The sequence below is a fragment of the Musa acuminata genome, chromosome BXJ1-2 (assembly GCF_036884655.1).
Source record: "Musa acuminata AAA Group cultivar baxijiao chromosome BXJ1-2, Cavendish_Baxijiao_AAA, whole genome shotgun sequence".
Lineage (NCBI taxonomy): Eukaryota > Viridiplantae > Streptophyta > Magnoliopsida > Zingiberales > Musaceae > Musa > Musa acuminata.
The window spans coordinates 17,748,276-17,764,080 of record NC_088328.1 but is presented as its reverse complement, the minus strand read 5'-3'; the positions used below and the strand labels follow the sequence as shown (position 1 = coordinate 17,764,080).

At 37.1% G+C, this 15,805-nt stretch overlaps 2 protein-coding genes and 1 non-coding gene across 7 annotated transcripts; 2 read left to right on the top strand and 1 right to left on the bottom strand.

Moving 5' to 3' along the window:
- The first annotated feature begins 335 nt into the window (after positions 1 to 335).
- LOC135596196 (F-box protein SKP2A-like) lies at positions 336 to 5,185 on the top strand. 4 transcript variants are annotated; one of them, XR_010480859.1, is made up of 6 exons: positions 434 to 572; positions 1,060 to 1,277; positions 2,706 to 3,057; positions 3,128 to 3,269; positions 4,597 to 5,038; positions 5,128 to 5,185. XR_010480859.1 is itself a non-coding variant. In XM_065088167.1 (5 exons), exons 2-5 carry the CDS (start codon positions 1,087 to 1,089, stop codon positions 4,977 to 4,979), a joined length of 1,068 nt encoding a protein of 355 aa, XP_064944239.1. In that variant the 5' UTR covers positions 336 to 572; positions 1,060 to 1,086; the 3' UTR covers positions 4,980 to 5,126. The 4 variants fall into 4 exon arrangements, 3 of the variants coding, with proteins under 3 accessions (XP_064944239.1, XP_064944245.1, XP_064944250.1); XM_065088167.1 differs by lacking the exon at positions 5,128 to 5,185 and having other exon boundaries at positions 336 to 572; positions 4,597 to 5,126; XM_065088173.1 differs by lacking the exon at positions 5,128 to 5,185 and having other exon boundaries at positions 336 to 609; positions 4,597 to 5,126.
- A 303-nt stretch (positions 5,186 to 5,488) lies between these two features.
- LOC104000226 (ras-related protein RABC1) lies at positions 5,489 to 10,135 on the bottom strand. 2 transcript variants are annotated; one of them, XM_009422217.3, is made up of 7 exons: positions 10,025 to 10,135; positions 9,755 to 9,917; positions 9,183 to 9,251; positions 8,191 to 8,256; positions 6,895 to 7,016; positions 6,543 to 6,671; positions 5,489 to 5,742 (listed from the first exon to the last, which is right to left on the bottom strand). In XM_009422217.3, the coding sequence occupies exons 2-7, from the start codon at positions 9,891 to 9,893 to the stop codon at positions 5,635 to 5,637; spliced, it is 633 nt and encodes a 210-aa protein (XP_009420492.1). In that variant the 5' UTR covers positions 9,894 to 9,917; positions 10,025 to 10,135; the 3' UTR covers positions 5,489 to 5,634. The 2 variants fall into 2 exon arrangements, with proteins under 2 accessions (XP_009420492.1, XP_009420493.1); XM_009422218.3 differs by having other exon boundaries at positions 10,004 to 10,083.
- A 350-nt stretch (positions 10,136 to 10,485) lies between these two features.
- On the top strand, positions 10,486 to 10,557 carry TRNAM-CAU (transfer RNA methionine (anticodon CAU)). The gene has a single exon. It is a non-coding gene; the product is annotated as a tRNA-Met (tRNA).
- The last annotated feature ends 5,248 nt before the right edge of the window (positions 10,558 to 15,805 follow it).

The following is a 15,805-nucleotide window of genomic DNA, read 5'->3' as shown; positions in this document are numbered from 1 at the left end:
GACCGACTCGTTGCCCATGCAATGACTCCTCTCGCCGTGCCACAGAATACAAACCGCTCGTGCGACTCGCAAAGGTGCCGATCAAGTCTCTTCACGCATCTCAAGGCATCATGGACGCAGATCAGCGCCGGGAATGGTCGTGCAGTGCGATTGAGAAGGGCACGCAAAACACGTAGGATCGTACATCGCGGACCTGATCTTCCTTCAGATTCGTGAACGGCTGATGAGCGATCCAACCACGGGAACCCAAATTAATTTTAGTTTATATATTTTAATCCATATTTCCTGTAAATGGAGACGTCCAGTAACGGAGGGAGTGGCTGCCACCCGCGAAACGGCAACCGTGTTCTGGATTCGTCCACTCGTGTCGCTACCTGCCGGCCACGCACTGCCTCCACCGACCGCCACGTGTCAGCTGAGGCCACCGGATCCCCGCCCGTGTCCGCCGTCCCCACGGTCGCCGGTCGCTATAAACCCCCACGGAGCGCTGCAGCCCCCAGGGAGTCTCCGAAGCTCCCCTCGAACTTTGCCCGGTCGATCGAACCGATTCCCCACCCAATCCCTCGATAAAGGTAGAGGCGATTCCGAAATCGGTCCGCGTTTCTTAAAGTAGGTGATCGGCTTTCTTGGATCCTTGTGGGTTCTGTTCGCTTCCTTGTCACGATCATCTTTGCACGCGATGATAATCTGAAAGGACGGATTTGTTTCGAGCTTTGTGATGTTTGTTTGGAGGTTTCCCTTCGTGGACCGGCATCATTTTGATGCGTTCGTGACCCCGTCTTGTATCCGGGTGGATTTGTGAGAGTTGCCTTAGGGTTTGAGATCGTTCGCTTGTGTTGATTGTTTGCGAGAATCGATCGAAGCAATACTAGGCTGTAAATTTGGTTCTTCGTGTCGAATTGTATAGCTAAACTGGTCTTCTCCTCTTGCCATCTCTTAGTTCGGATGTAAAGGGAGAGACTTGGCTTCCAATTAGTCTCTAATAGGCTTAGCTAATTGCATTTCTGTTGCTGTTCTTCCGTATTTGGTGTTGATTGTTCTTGGACTATTATTCTGCAGGAAATTTGTTGATACTGTTGCTATCTCATGGTGTCTGGTAGTGGAGAGAAGATGGAGGTTGAACCAGAACTTGTGATGTGCTGGAAGGACCTTCCGATGGAGCTGCTGCTGCGTATTCTTTCCCTTGTCGACGACCGAATGGTGATCGTGTCTTCAACCGTTTGTACTGGCTGGAGAGACGCAATCGGCTTTGGGCTTACAAGTCTCTCTTTATCGTGGTATGGATAATCGTTAGCTATTTCTTACCCTCTTCTTTTAAGCTAACATCTCGATTTCATCATTGAGCTCATTAGGTTCTTTAAGTGTCATGAATCACGACTGCACTCCTGACCTTGTTAGAAGTGGTGGCTATTGACAGTGAAGTGCTCATTCTCAATGAACTATAAAGGCACTTTTTCCTGGTTTTTTGGGGTATAGTCTGGGAACCATGTCAAGAGAACTTGAAAATGTTGCTATCATCTTATTGAGAAACTGATTTCATTAAATGTAAAGAATGAAGGCTGTGATCCCACTACATGTGAAACCTTCTAGCCAAAGCTTCAATACATGAAGAGATCAATGTGTTAAAGTTCTCTCTGAACGGAGAAATGAAAAGGAGAATTTTCAACCTGGTTTGGAAAGTAGACAGGACCTTTTGATATGTCCCCTATTAAGCTCCGTTCCTTAGTTTGCCTGTTGAGTATATGGCCTCAGTCCAGGACTCCAATCAAGGATATTAATACACTAAATTAGCACATATTTGACCAGACAATTTCAATGGTGAAGACGAGGGCTACAGCTTGTCACAAAACCTTTCACTGGCTTCAGCCCTTCTTTGCGGATACCACAAAATGGCAGCACATCTTGGTTCTTCCATATTGTTTGTTGTCATTGGTCTCAAATTTGTTTGTGCATTAATAGACAAAGCATGATGCAACAATCCACTATTTAAGCAGCACATATCCATTTTTTACAGAGCATAAGCTATTTTTTTGGCCCGTTGTTCATTCTGTGCTAGATGCTTTTATTTTCATGCTGTTCTCTACACTCATACCTAGAAATCGGAGGCAGGATCTTGTTGGTTTAACTACCTAGTACCTTTTCCTACCTTTTCCCAGTATTATTCCAAGAAACTAGAGAATCGGCAGTTGAAAATAGTAAAAGGGAACAGAGTGAACTGCAGTCCTTCTACTTGTTCGTCTCCCTTAGCTCCTGCATCAGTGTTTTCTCAAAAGTTTGTAAATTACATCTGCATGAATAAGATGCTGATATCCTGCAATGCTGTAGCACTTGTGAAACTATGGATGTCAGAAAAACAATTATACGAACTGGCAAAGCATATGCAAAGATGATTTAAGTTGGGAAATCGGTCAATTCCTTGATAATCCAAAATTTATTCTTATGTAGGCGATTTCTGCTGGGCTTATCTTCAAGCTCTAGTAGAGTAGGATATGATTCTCATAGCAGGAATTTTGTTTTCTAATTGATTATCATATGAACGAGTCATAACTGTGAATTGAATTTATTTCTCATTAGACCATATCTTTCAGTATCATCAGATCAATAACATAAACTGCTTTTGGTCTATACCAACTGTCCGTTTATGCAGTGTATTTTTCACTGACAAAGATTTTGTGGTAATTGGAAATGTCATATCTGTATTGTAGGTGCAAAAACAACATGAACAACCTTGTGCGGTCACTTGCTCCCAAGTTCACGAAGCTTCAAGTTTTAACTCTTCGACAAAATAATGCACCTCAACTTGAGGACAGTGCTGTTGAGGCAGTTGCTAATTACTGCCATGACCTGAGGGAACTAGACCTTAGCAAAAGCCTTAGGCTGACTGACCAGTCTTTGTATGCTCTAGGCCATGGATGTCCCCGCCTAAATAAACTGAATATCAGTGGATGCTCTGCTTTTACCGACTCTGCCCTTGCATATCTTGCTAGTTGCTGTCGAAACCTGAAAACCTTGAATCTCTGTGGATGTGCGAGAGCTGCTACTGACAGAGCTTTACAAGTTAGTACTTTTTTACTTTGTTTTGCTGAGTACTAATTTTTGCTTGAAGGACACGGAAATTTTGTTGCAGGCTGTATCACGTCATTGCAGTGAGCTTCAGTCTTTGAATCTAGGTTGGTGTGAGAGTGTCAGTGACAAAGGAGTCACCAGTTTGGCAGCTGGTTGCCCAAATCTCAGGGCATTGGACTTGTGTGGCTGTGTCCTCATAACAGGTAAATTACATGGCTGACACTTACTATTATGATACAGACAAAGTCATAGGAACAGAAGCACTAAATCTCTGGAAGGAGTATAATACTTTCTCAAGTGTTAATAAGCTATTCATATTGGAAAATTACAACGTACTTCTCTAATTTGTTTCATTCATCTGGTCACTTACAGCACCAAAGAGCCTATTAGGCTCCTACTTCTTGTCCTTTTATTTCTTGCTCTTGTCGTGCTTGTACTGTTGTTGGCCTAGTTCTTTTTGTTTTCATGCATTATTACATTGTTAAATTCTATCAAGTGGAATGTCTTGTTACATTCTAGAATCCTGTTGCCATACTGTGGGAGGTTTGAGTACTTGAACATGCCACGATATCAAAGCATCTGTGCTTAAAATTCAATGCGACTAGCATTAGATTTTGCATTTTTTGCATTTTTCATTAGATGTTTTTTAATTGTTTAGGGCATCATTATTTCTTTTGCATTTTATTTTTATGTGCATTAGTGACCCAGTTCTCAGACTTTCCATCAAAAGGTTGCCTAGGAAGATTCTATAACATGAAGAATACTTAATTGTAGACTAGATATTTGCCTTCTGTTTCATATCATTCGCGACTCAGTAATCAGACTTTCTGTCACGAAGCTTCAAATGTTTACTAATCAATATTTCAATGGAATATAGGAAGCTCTAATGGGGATCTCTTGTATCCACTCATCTGGATTCTTAAGTGATCTGTATTACTTTTTGCATGAAAATTTTGTGCACAAACACTTTTGCCTTGTCCGTCAAATTTTTGTATCCTTATATGCATTTTGTCTATATAAATTTGGAGAACTTGTTCTGATTACTGTTAAAAATTGTGACTTTGGCCTCCTCATTTCCTCATTCCGATTAAAAAAAGGAGGTGTTTTCATATTCAAAACTTGTAATTCAAATATCATCATTTGCTATTCTCAGTTCTACAAAAAGCAAGATCCCTTTTCAAAACTTAGACACTTGAAGCATCTCAAGAGAATCTTCCTACAAGATAAGATCTCATCAGAATCAAATTGGACTGTCATTTTTTAGATTGGAACTCTTTTTTGCTAGATTTCAGTTAAGAGATAACATTCTGAATGCACTGTTTATGACTATTATGCTTAGGCATACAGGTAAATTTAAAATATCTAAGTATTTTCACTGGAATTAGATTAATAGTACTGTTTGATTTCACTAAAGCTTCCTTTTATTCTTGGTGCTGAATTGTCTCACATTTATGTTTACATTACATTATTTCTTTTTAGCAGAAAGATCAGTATTTCTTAACGAAATTTGTGCTTGCTTTGTCACTGCAGATGAGAGTGTGATTGCCATAGCAAATTGCTGCCCTCATCTCAGATCACTGGACTTGTATTATTGTCAGAACATCACAGACAGGGCAATGTACTCGCTCGCAAATAGCTGCATGAAAAGCCGGTACGGGTTGTGGCGAGACGATGCTGGCAGCAGTAACGGCAATGACAACACTGGGCTGGTGAACCTTAACATCAGCCAGTGCACAGCACTGACGGCTGCCGCCGTCCAAGCCGTGTGCGATACATTCCCATTGCTGCACACCTGCCCAGGGAGGCATTCACTCATCATCAGCGGTTGCCTCAGCCTCACTTCTGTGCGCTGTGCTTGTGCCATCCATGCTCACCGTGCAGGCAGAGCTTCTCTAGCAGACCACGCCTACTGAGGACCATGTCTTAGCAAGATACTCTGAAAGGAGTGGTGTGTAGTTGAAGGTATAACAAGGTAGATCTCAGGATCATGTTGTTGTTCCTAAGCTTGTCTTGATGTTGATAACAAGATATAAATTAAGCTTGCTTATTTTGTTTTGTCAGGTAGCAACCAAGTCCCATGATAAATTTCTCACAATCTCATTGATATATATTCTCATCAGATTTCTTACAAATTAGATCCTGATAGGGGTTTCTAATGCCATAGCCTAATGAACTTTACATTCTGACATTGAAGAATTCCATCACCCATATCAAGAAGATTATGGTGTAAGTAGGCTGGTTCTACGCCCTAGCAATTGGTAAAACAACTTTCCCTGATCTCATTTATAGTACAATGCAGAAACTTTGTGCTCTACAATGAGCAGAACTCCAGAGCAAACAAGTTTCTGACGGTCATCAAGTTTCTTGTCGGGTAAACATTAAACCAGTCATACACTAGTATACAGTAAGGAGGACATAGAAATAGCTGCTGAAGTTGGGAATATTGTGGATTACCAATTAAAAGAAATATCAGTACTATACATGAACCAACCAGCAAAATTATCAAGAGGCAATTTTGGCAACCACTAGTGCGAGGAAGGCAGCGGAGTCTGTGCAGAAGACAAGCGGTCAGCAGCAGCTGCTTGTGGAAGCATCTGCTTGGGGAGGCTTTTGCTTGAAGATATTCTTTTTAAGGCCGGATGAACCCTCAGCACAGAGGCTTGGTGTTTCCAGGATCTGTAAGGTGAATTTAAGATCATTAGTCTGGTATTCCACGGATTACCAGTAGTATCCTATTGATTGGAAAAGTACATGCAAGTCCCAGCTTCAAAATAGTCGATGATGCCAAGATAACAATCTGGATGGCAAGTGATTGTACAACCCCGATCAAACAGGTAAGCCAAAAAACAGGTAAGCCAAAATCATCGCACCATGGCCAGCAGGGAGCATGAGGGAAAAAAATGCAACGGCAAAACTCTAATATGGCTTGAACATGTCAAAATGTTACCGCTTGGCCATGTGATCAAGACAATTCATAAAGATGTTCACATATTTTCTGGCAGGAGGGCCTTTAAACAATGGATTAGGAATAATAAAAGACTTGACCGGTTGTGATATTGTTGGACTTGGACCATCCAAAAACCAACCTTGATGTCACTAAAATCAACAAAATGAAGAGAGTAATATAGGTTTTGAGGATAAGGGTTCCATTATTTCGAGCTACATTAGAGGCACCGAGCTACTGGATGATGTAAGCAGGGACATCACTTTATTGTGAGTGCAAAAAGTGGTCATATGCATCATGTGGTGTCTTGAATACACATGCCTAACTCAAAAACTGGCTTAATAAGTGTGTTGGGAGTACACCAGCCCGCCTGGATAATGACTAATAAATTTTATGCACTGTGTCATCTCATCTTACTCACCTTTTGAACTCAGGTAATCTACCTTTTCGGAAAATAAATAAAAAAAGGGAATGCTTATTGCAGCTATATTGTAAACGAGTTGTTAGCGTGCAAACATGAAAGTTGACATACCTTTAACACGAGCTCCTCAAAGCATTGTTCCACATTGACACGAGTCTTTGCACTACATTCTAGAAACAAACATCCATATTCCCTTGCAAAGTCAATTCCTTCCTTCTTTGTTACAGCTCTCTCACCTTCCTGAAACACGAAAATATATGGAATCACATATTACCTTCTGATCAAAGATAAGTTACAAAAGTAATATAAATAAATTAATGGAACAATGGCATAAGAAAAGTTCCAATATCTGGGTTAAAAGTGATGTAGATGGTCACTAACAAGAAAAATTGGCTTGAGCGATTTATACATTTAACCTGAGATTTAAAATAAACATATATTATTGAAAAATATTCAGAATTACCTTATCAACCTTGTTCCCAACAAGCATCTTAATGCAATCCTGATTAGTTGAATAAAGTTCTATTTCCTTAGCCCATATATCAGAAAGATTTGTGAATGTGTCCCTCCGTGTTACATCATAAACTGTCATAGATTAGCCGAGAACTGAAGATTAGCATTTAGAACTCAACAACTAAATGTAAAATCAATGAGATTTCTGTGAAATCATAACATCAATACCATAAAAGTTAGAAGACATCAACTAGATTGGGTATAAAAATAAAGTGACTTCCATAACAACTTATACTTGGTGGAGACACATTCCATGCTCTTATCAACAAAACTAATAACCAGTGGGCTCATAGCCTCTTGACCAAACAATGTTTCGTTGTTGAAAAGTCAAAGTTTAAGCAAAGGCCAAAGTGGAACTTCCTAGTAAGAAAAAGAACATATATAAAGATTAATTCAGCTCTTAAATACTAACCATACATGGATATAAGAATTAAAAGCTTTTCCACCTAATATTTGGCCTAATTTGCGTTTGTTCACTCAACGTTCAAATGGTAGCATTCATGCTATCTAAAATTTACTCCATCAGCCAGATGTACCATCCAGCTTGTGTCTAACGATAGTTTGACAACACAAATATCATAGTTAATATGCCATTGGAGTAATCTAGGTCCTGATATGGGTTGGGGGTAGGTCCACGTAGGTTATTTTGTGGTCCTGGAGGGTAGGAATAGTTTGTTATCATCTTGTGAAATGGTACATAGAGTATCACTTGGGTCATATTTTCTCACTAAATAATTAACTATCCGTCTAATTTAAACAACAAGGGTAGTAGAAAGTAACTAACCCACTTATTTTTGTTTAATGTTTAGGATTATTGTTGTTATGAAATTTTCACTAGTGCAGGAATGTTTGTAAATATTTTTTTCTTTAGTTTATTTGTGAGATTAAATTTCAAAAAGATCATGATCCAGTAACATGTAACACATAAAAGTGGCCATTTCCTGTCCCATTTCCACAGGACCATGGCAGTGTCAGCATGCAAATAGCTTGGTTAGCAAGACATACAATCAAGTCCATACAAAAAGTTATAGAAGATTCTTATCATTATATATAAACAGCCAAGGCATACAGCAAAAAAAATTAAAGGAGAAAATATTAAAGAAGTAACTGGAATTAAGCTAAAATATAAACTTTATCTGACAGATAACTTCAGCAGTATAAATCTAGTTATAAGTTTTTTCAGCTTAACTATTGGACAAAAAGGACAAGTCTGTAAAATTAATTACAGGCAATGAAGAAGTTATACCCATAATGACTCCTTGTGCTCCTCTGTAATATGAACTTGTTAAAGTTCTGAATCGTTCCTGTCCAGCTGCAAAACAGAGTCCTTCTGAGTTCTCATTTAACAACATTTGAAGTACAAATCATGCTGCAAAACCCAGGAGTATCAACTAAACTAGCATCACAATGATTCTTTTAATTGTAGCATCGCACAAACGATTTGCCAAGTACAATTGCAACAAGATGGTCTTGTATATAACAGGAAAAACAATAGTCTGGCAATCCATAGTTCATCACAGAAAAGAATAAAAATTAAATTTGAACAGAATTCAACTGTAGCATAGCAAATAGCTGGGACTTCTAAGATTGTGCTACTACATGCAATTGATTCTGCAATTGCACCAATCTGGGGTTTGCAACACCAGTTATATTCTTGTCAATTCATTGACTTACTGCAGCCTAAACCTTACTTCAGTCAAATATAATGGAACTGCATTATCGCCTTAACAATCATGGACCACATAAGAATTGCACAAAATCATGACATTACGTGGTTTTGTATAAAGTTGATAACCTGTGATAATTAATTTGTATAGCTTGAAAGGTATGAGATAGCCAACTTATGAAATTGAAACCTCCTGCATCAAGTAGAATTTTGTGGTTGTTGCTTCAACATCATCATGATGCATACTTCTTCTTCTGTCTAGTAATTATCTTATAACCAAACACTATTTGCACTATGGCAGTTCCATTCTCCAACCCCATTTCATGTCAAAAATATTCTTTTAATCAGATGCTTATTCTCCTATAGAACTAACATGTCAATAGAATTAGTTCAAACAACCATCTTTGACTTGCATGTAAGCTTTCCACCTTAATGACCCTGATAAGGAGCTTCTCAAAATTTGTGTTAAAAAAAAAGAATTTCTGTTACCAAATATTAACTATATTCATTTACCAGTGTTTACTCTCAAGAAAATAGGAATGAGAATTATGCACCAAGTGTTAAACAGTCACCTGTATCCCAGATAGCAAGCTTCAGCCTTTTTCCACCAATGTTAACAATCTTTACTTTGAAGTCAACGCCTGGATATAATTATGGAAATGTTTGAACAAAATCACAGTAACAATAAACAAATTCCAACTAAATAGTTCAACAAACTCCCTTGATAAGATTTTACTTGAAATTTTAAAAAAATTAAAAGCAACATTCAAAGCCAATGTGCTAAGATCCATCAGAAGTACAATCAATCACAGGGACAAATTGCCAGAAAGATTAGCCTTTATATTACAACTGAATTTTAGCCTTTATATTACAAGTCATCACGTGACAATCCTGTCGTGGTTTGTCATTGCATTCTCACAAAACGTTGCAAATCTCCTTGTAACTCGAAAACTATTACATATTAATCAATCAATAACACCATCACCATCAATTACAAAAGCAATCGATCGACAAACGAAAAATAAAGCTTCCTCCTTTCCTACTAAAGGTTAAAATTGTATCAAAATTCCAGAAATTACCGTCAAAAATAATTATAGCAACAAAAAAGGACCAAAGAAAGACAAGAAAGGATCCAAGACCGCACCAATTGTAGGCGAAAGATCCTCGAAGGAGTCCGAAGTGAACCTCAAGAGGAGACTGCTCTTACCCACGCCCGAATCCCCAATCAGCAACAGCTTAAACAAATAATCGAACTCCGGCTGCCCTGAAGACGCGGAATCCATGGAAGATATGCCGCTCCGGAAACCCTAGAAACCAAATTAACCCCCAAAAGAACGCGTCAGTAGGAATAAAAAGGAAGAAGTCACAAATCCGGATCACAAGAAACGCCAACCCCAAGAGCATCGCAGAGTACCTCGAAGACGGAATTGGTGGAGGAGGAGGAAATGGGATCCGATCGGAGAAAGAAAGGGGATGACGGAGGGTGGACCGGGGGCGCTTTTTTTTTAATATATTTAATATTTAAATAATTAGAGCTCGGCAGTTAGTTTCGGTCTTTTATTAATAGTATTTAATTGGCGGGTTACGTAAGGTTGCCAATAATAACATTGTTTTGTTTTTACATTACTATATATATATATTTATGTATCGTTGTAAACTTTAGAAATAGCATTTTAATTATAATATACGTATTCCTGTCTAAGATTTACATATAATAATCTCTGCAAACATCACGTATAAGTTATTCCCGAATTAGTGATTTTAAATTTAGGTTTAGAAATTGAAGAGTTAAATAATTGATGAAAGGGATATGCTTAATACCACAAATAATTGATGAAGAGTTAAATAAGTTAGTAGGATAATCAAATATCAGAAATCAGAGTGGCGCAGCGGAAGCGTGGTGGGCCCATAACCCACAGGTCCCAGGATCGAAACCTGGCTCTGATAATTTATTTAGCTTTTTGAGGAATTTTTAATACATTGATCCAATGCAGTATGGTAAAACCTGATTGAGTAGCTTTTAATTAATTTCTACTGCTTTTTTTTAATAATAACAGGTCAGATCAACTATTTTTTTTTTACTTTTTTGTCATAGAGATAAGGAAAACAAATTAATTTTTTTTTTACAAAGTTAAGGTAAATAATGTGAAATCAGCTTTTTTTTAATTTTTATCTAACAAAGGAATTTCCAATACATTGTGGTAAAACTTGACTCTGATATAATTTTTTTATTTAGTAAAGGAATTTTTTTAGTACATTATGGTAAAACTTGATTAACAAGTTTTTAATTCATTATTACCACCTTTTGCAAACAATAACAGATCGAATCTAATTTTTGCTCGCAGACCGGCTAAATTTTTTTACTTTTCAGTGATAGAGATAAGGAAAATAGTTAATTTTTATTCTTAATTTTTTTACAAAGACGAGGCAAATCATGAGAAATTAGTTTTTTTATATTTTTCATCTAATAAAAGAATTTCCAATACATTGTGGTATAACTTGATTAAGTTTTCATAAACAACAGTAGTTTTTAGTTTTTCCACATGGGTCAGCTAAAATCGTTTGGTATTTTTCACATATATTAGGAAAACTCAATGCGAAGGTCCACCATACTATCATGTTCTTACTATGGCCATTTGTCTTAATTTCCATTGACATGGGTATAGTTGTCCTTATTATTGGGACTAATTAGATTATCTCATGTAGTTAGTTACTCTTAGATTTCTATACTTTCAAAAATTATATTAGAATTTCTATACTTATGAAAATAAATATTCAATATCATTTCCCCTCGCATCATCGATTAAAATTATAATTAAAAAACTAATAGTTTTGCAATAGTGAGGAGAAGGCAGGATTACAAAAGAAAAAGAGAGAAATCTTTTCGAGTACTTCGCTTTCCAATAAAACCTGAGAGAAAAGATAAAAGCAATTGAATAACACTACCTCACTTTGTTTTCCAATAAAACCTCTTTTTCTCTTCTTATTTATTTTTCATCAGCATAATTGATTGCGAGAAATAAAACTTAATGTTTCACTATAAGGATCCCAATATAATTTTTAAAAATATAAATATCAAAATATTAAATATAACTAATTATAAAGTATAACCTATAATTAGTCCTTGTTGTCAGTACATCGAGCTATGTCCGACAAGCTAATTATATATTAACCCTTATAATTAGTTACATTTAGTATCTTAATCTTTATACTTTCAAAAGTTACATTTAAAAATTTTGAATAATTTTTTTTTTAATTTTTTTTAATTATTTTTTAATCTTATATAGGGATATTAATAATTTATTTTTATTAGCGTAGAAATTCTAATATAATTTTTATGAGCATAGAGATCGAAATATTAAAGATAACTAATTATATAATAATATATAATTAATCTCGTGATGACGATCGATGCGTTGTTGGTGTCCAGCATCCAACGCCTGTAGCAGCATCCGTCGCGGGTGCACGACAAGGAGGCTGACCATTATATGTGCATGGAGAGTGAGCTTTTTGATGATACAGGCATAAGACTAGTCTTCTGTTGGGAGGAGACTATTCATGTGGTCTCCTACCCCCATCGTATTTACTATTTTACTACTAATTTAATTGATAAAAATTAATAATTTATTATAAAATATTAAGCTTAAATCTCATTATTATCATTTATTTTTAATGAAAAATTCTTAGGATCGGTGAGTTTTCTGTCTATTAGGTTGATTGTAAGGTCCATGTTATCGGCACACTTACTATTATAACGCCATCTACAGTAACAGTTATAACATATTTTAGATTAATTGACATTAGTGAAACTGCAATAGGAAGTTTAACTCAATACATTTCTATTAGAATTTTACTTAAGGAAACTTAAGTTAATTTTATAGGGAAATGTTGAGGCAACATCTCATGCGCAGCGGAAGAATATAACACAAAATCTTCAAATTTTCCAAAGATGTATTATTTATGGTGCGAAGATTGGTATGCAAAATCTATGAAACTTAAAAGTTACGTGTGAGATAGACTGTATTACCTAGGAAGATTATATATCCCTGAATCCCTATAGATCTTTAGGAGAGGGTGAAGGAGGTCAAGCATCCTCTCTAGCGGTGATCCACACAGCAGGGCTGTGACGATGCTCCTCAAATCCCCAGGCCTGTTATCTAAGGAGGAGAAGGGGAGAGAAGAATAGGAGGTAGCAACCAAGAGAGACTCCAGCCTATGAACCATTGGTTCCCTCCTATTTATAAAGGTCCTCTATCAACGTAATCCTAATGGATCATGCCCTATTAAGTATTGGATCTCTATCCAATAATCTCTCAATAACTCTTATTGGATATCATCCATAGGATCCAATAATTCAAGGGCTTATTGGATATCCAAAAGATAGGGGTTTCAACGGATATCTCATATCTGAACATCTACTTATCGCAATGCCTACCATATGTGTGTGACCCTCTATGCCCAATATCGAGCTGGCCATGAGTCATACCCATCAGAACTCCTTTTGGCTTAGTAAATTATTATCTCTATAATAATTCACTTGACCCATTAACTACGGGCGTACTAGGTCACTATGCCGCAATCCCCAAATGATACAGGGGAATCCAATCCATTGGACCTATTTGTCCTTAGTTATCATATATCTATAGTCTCTCATCTATCTAATATCTCAAAGACTGTATATCGGGCATGGTGCTGTCAGACACATACGGTTTCTACTCGAGTATTGCTCTAATCGGATTCTCCCGGAGAACTCTTTTTCTCTCAATCCGAATGACCTCGGTTAGAGATTTGTCTAAGCAAGAACACATGAGATATTCCTCTCATGACACCGAGAGTGGATGATCCTTTATCGATACTCAATAGTCCTCATAAGATTGGCTACCACTCTTGATGACCAGTTATGCTAAATCTGGAACCTCTAGACCTATAAGTCCGGTATCAAAGAGTGGAGTACTCATATAGGACATCATTTGTATCTCAAGTCTAAGGATCAGATGCTGAATCTCAGATTTTGATGTTGAAATTAATTGATAAATTATTAATCTAATCCATATGTTAAGATAAGTGTTGCAAGATTGACTACGATAATGAATAAGGCATAAAGCAAATGTTGGGCTGGAGTTAAAGATCGGACAATATGACGAAGATTCGGACGATGTACCAGAAGCTCGCTAAGAGTTCATCGGGAGCTCGTCGAGAGCTCTCCGAGAAGTATTGGGAGTTCGCCAAAAGCTTGTCGAGAGTTCAACGGGAGCTCACCGAGAGTTCGTCGGGAGTTTGCCAAGAATTCATCGGGAGTTCGCCAAAAGCATGTCGAAAGTTCACCGGAAGTTTGTCGAGACTTTGTCGGAAGAACGATTGACATACCAAACAAAGATTGCTTAGTTAATGCCTTAATTATTATAGTTAAAACTTAGATTGAGTTAGGATTGTGAGATAATCCTACTAAGTTAGGGGCCAACTGGGCCCAAAATAAGGTTGAGTTGGGCCGAATGGAAGGCCACTCGGCCACTTGGAGCCTTGCCAGGCGGTGGCACCACCCAGGGTGGGCGGTGGAACCGCTTGAGACTTAACCTCTCAAGTGGTTTGGGCGATGGTACCGTCGAAAATTAATACTGCCAAGTGGTGGTACCGTCCTGTCAAGCAGTGGTACCATCCTGCCAGGTAGTGGTACCATCCTATTAAGTAGTGATACCATCCTATCAGGTGGTGGTACTATCAGAGTGCAATCTTCGAGGCTCTATCAAGTGATGGTACCGCCTATTACTAGCGATTGTACCGTCGGTACCCCGGAAATCCGGGATGAGACAATTTTGGCTCTAATTCAGAAACCTTTGGGGCCTATAAATACCCTACTATTTTATGCATTAAAGTAAAATAAAAAGAGTAAAAAATTATAAAAAAATCTTTAAGTGTTGGGGTGTAAAAGTGTTATAAAAATGCTAAGGGTCCTCCTCCTCTTTCTTTAGCTTTGTAATCATTAGCGAAGAGGTGTGAGGCTTGTAAGGGTTGTCTCCTAAACTTGTGAAAAGCAGAAAGCTTTGTAAGAAAGTGGTTGATCTTTGCCTATTGAAGGAAGATCATTAGTGGACGTCGGTGACCTCGATGGAGGAGGAATCGGAGGTGGACGTAGGTCATAACGACCAAACCACTATAAATATGGTGTGTTCTTTCTTTACTGCTTTCTTTCATTACTTAGCTGCACTCTACACTTCACATTTACTCTAAGTCATTACTTTCATTACTTTCTGATATGGGCTTTGTCGAAACGATTTTATCAAACGAAAATTTTCAAATCAACGTAATTTTAACGAAAATTTTCAAATCAACATAATTTTTATCGCTGCACTAATTCACCCTCATTCTCCTAGTGTTGGATTGATTTTAATAATTGGTATCAAAATCATGTTTTTCTTATTTGGTTTAACACCCAAGAGAAATGACTTTTATTATATTTCAAGAGGGTCTTTCTATTGTTTGTGCTCCTATGTTCAATGAGACGACTACACTTATTGAAAAATTCAGATGAGAGTTTTTTTACTTTCTTTGAACTTTGATTTATGAAATATTATCGAATGTGGTTTTGAAAAGTCTTCTAATCTAATAAACGAATAGAATGATTTGGAAAAGAAAACTTATTCAAAATCTAATAAACGAATAGAATGATTTGGAAAAGAAAACTTTTTCTTTGAATGCTAAAGCGATGAATGCTTTGTTTTGTGCTCTAGATAAAAATAAATTTAATTAGGTTTTTATTTACAAAACTGCGTATGATATTTGACATACTGTTGAAATCATACACGAAGGCATTAGCAGAGTTAATGATTCTAAGATAAATCTTTTGATGCATGATTTTGAGTTGTTTCATATAAAACTAAGCGAGATCATTAGAGACATGTACACCTGGTTTACGAATGTCGTTAATGGTCTAAAAGTATTTGGTAAAAGTTTTTCTAATTTTGAACTCATTAGCAAGAAATTAAGATCCCTTCCAAAGATTTAGGATCCTAAAGTAACTGCAATTCAAGAAGCCAAGGACTTGAATAACTTTCCACTTGAAGAATTTATCGGGTCATTAATGACCTATGAAATGACGTGCAAGGCATATGATGAACTTGATGAACATAAGAACAACCTTATAAAGAACAGGAAGGATTTGGCACTTCGAACAATAGAAGACCACTTAAGCAAAAGC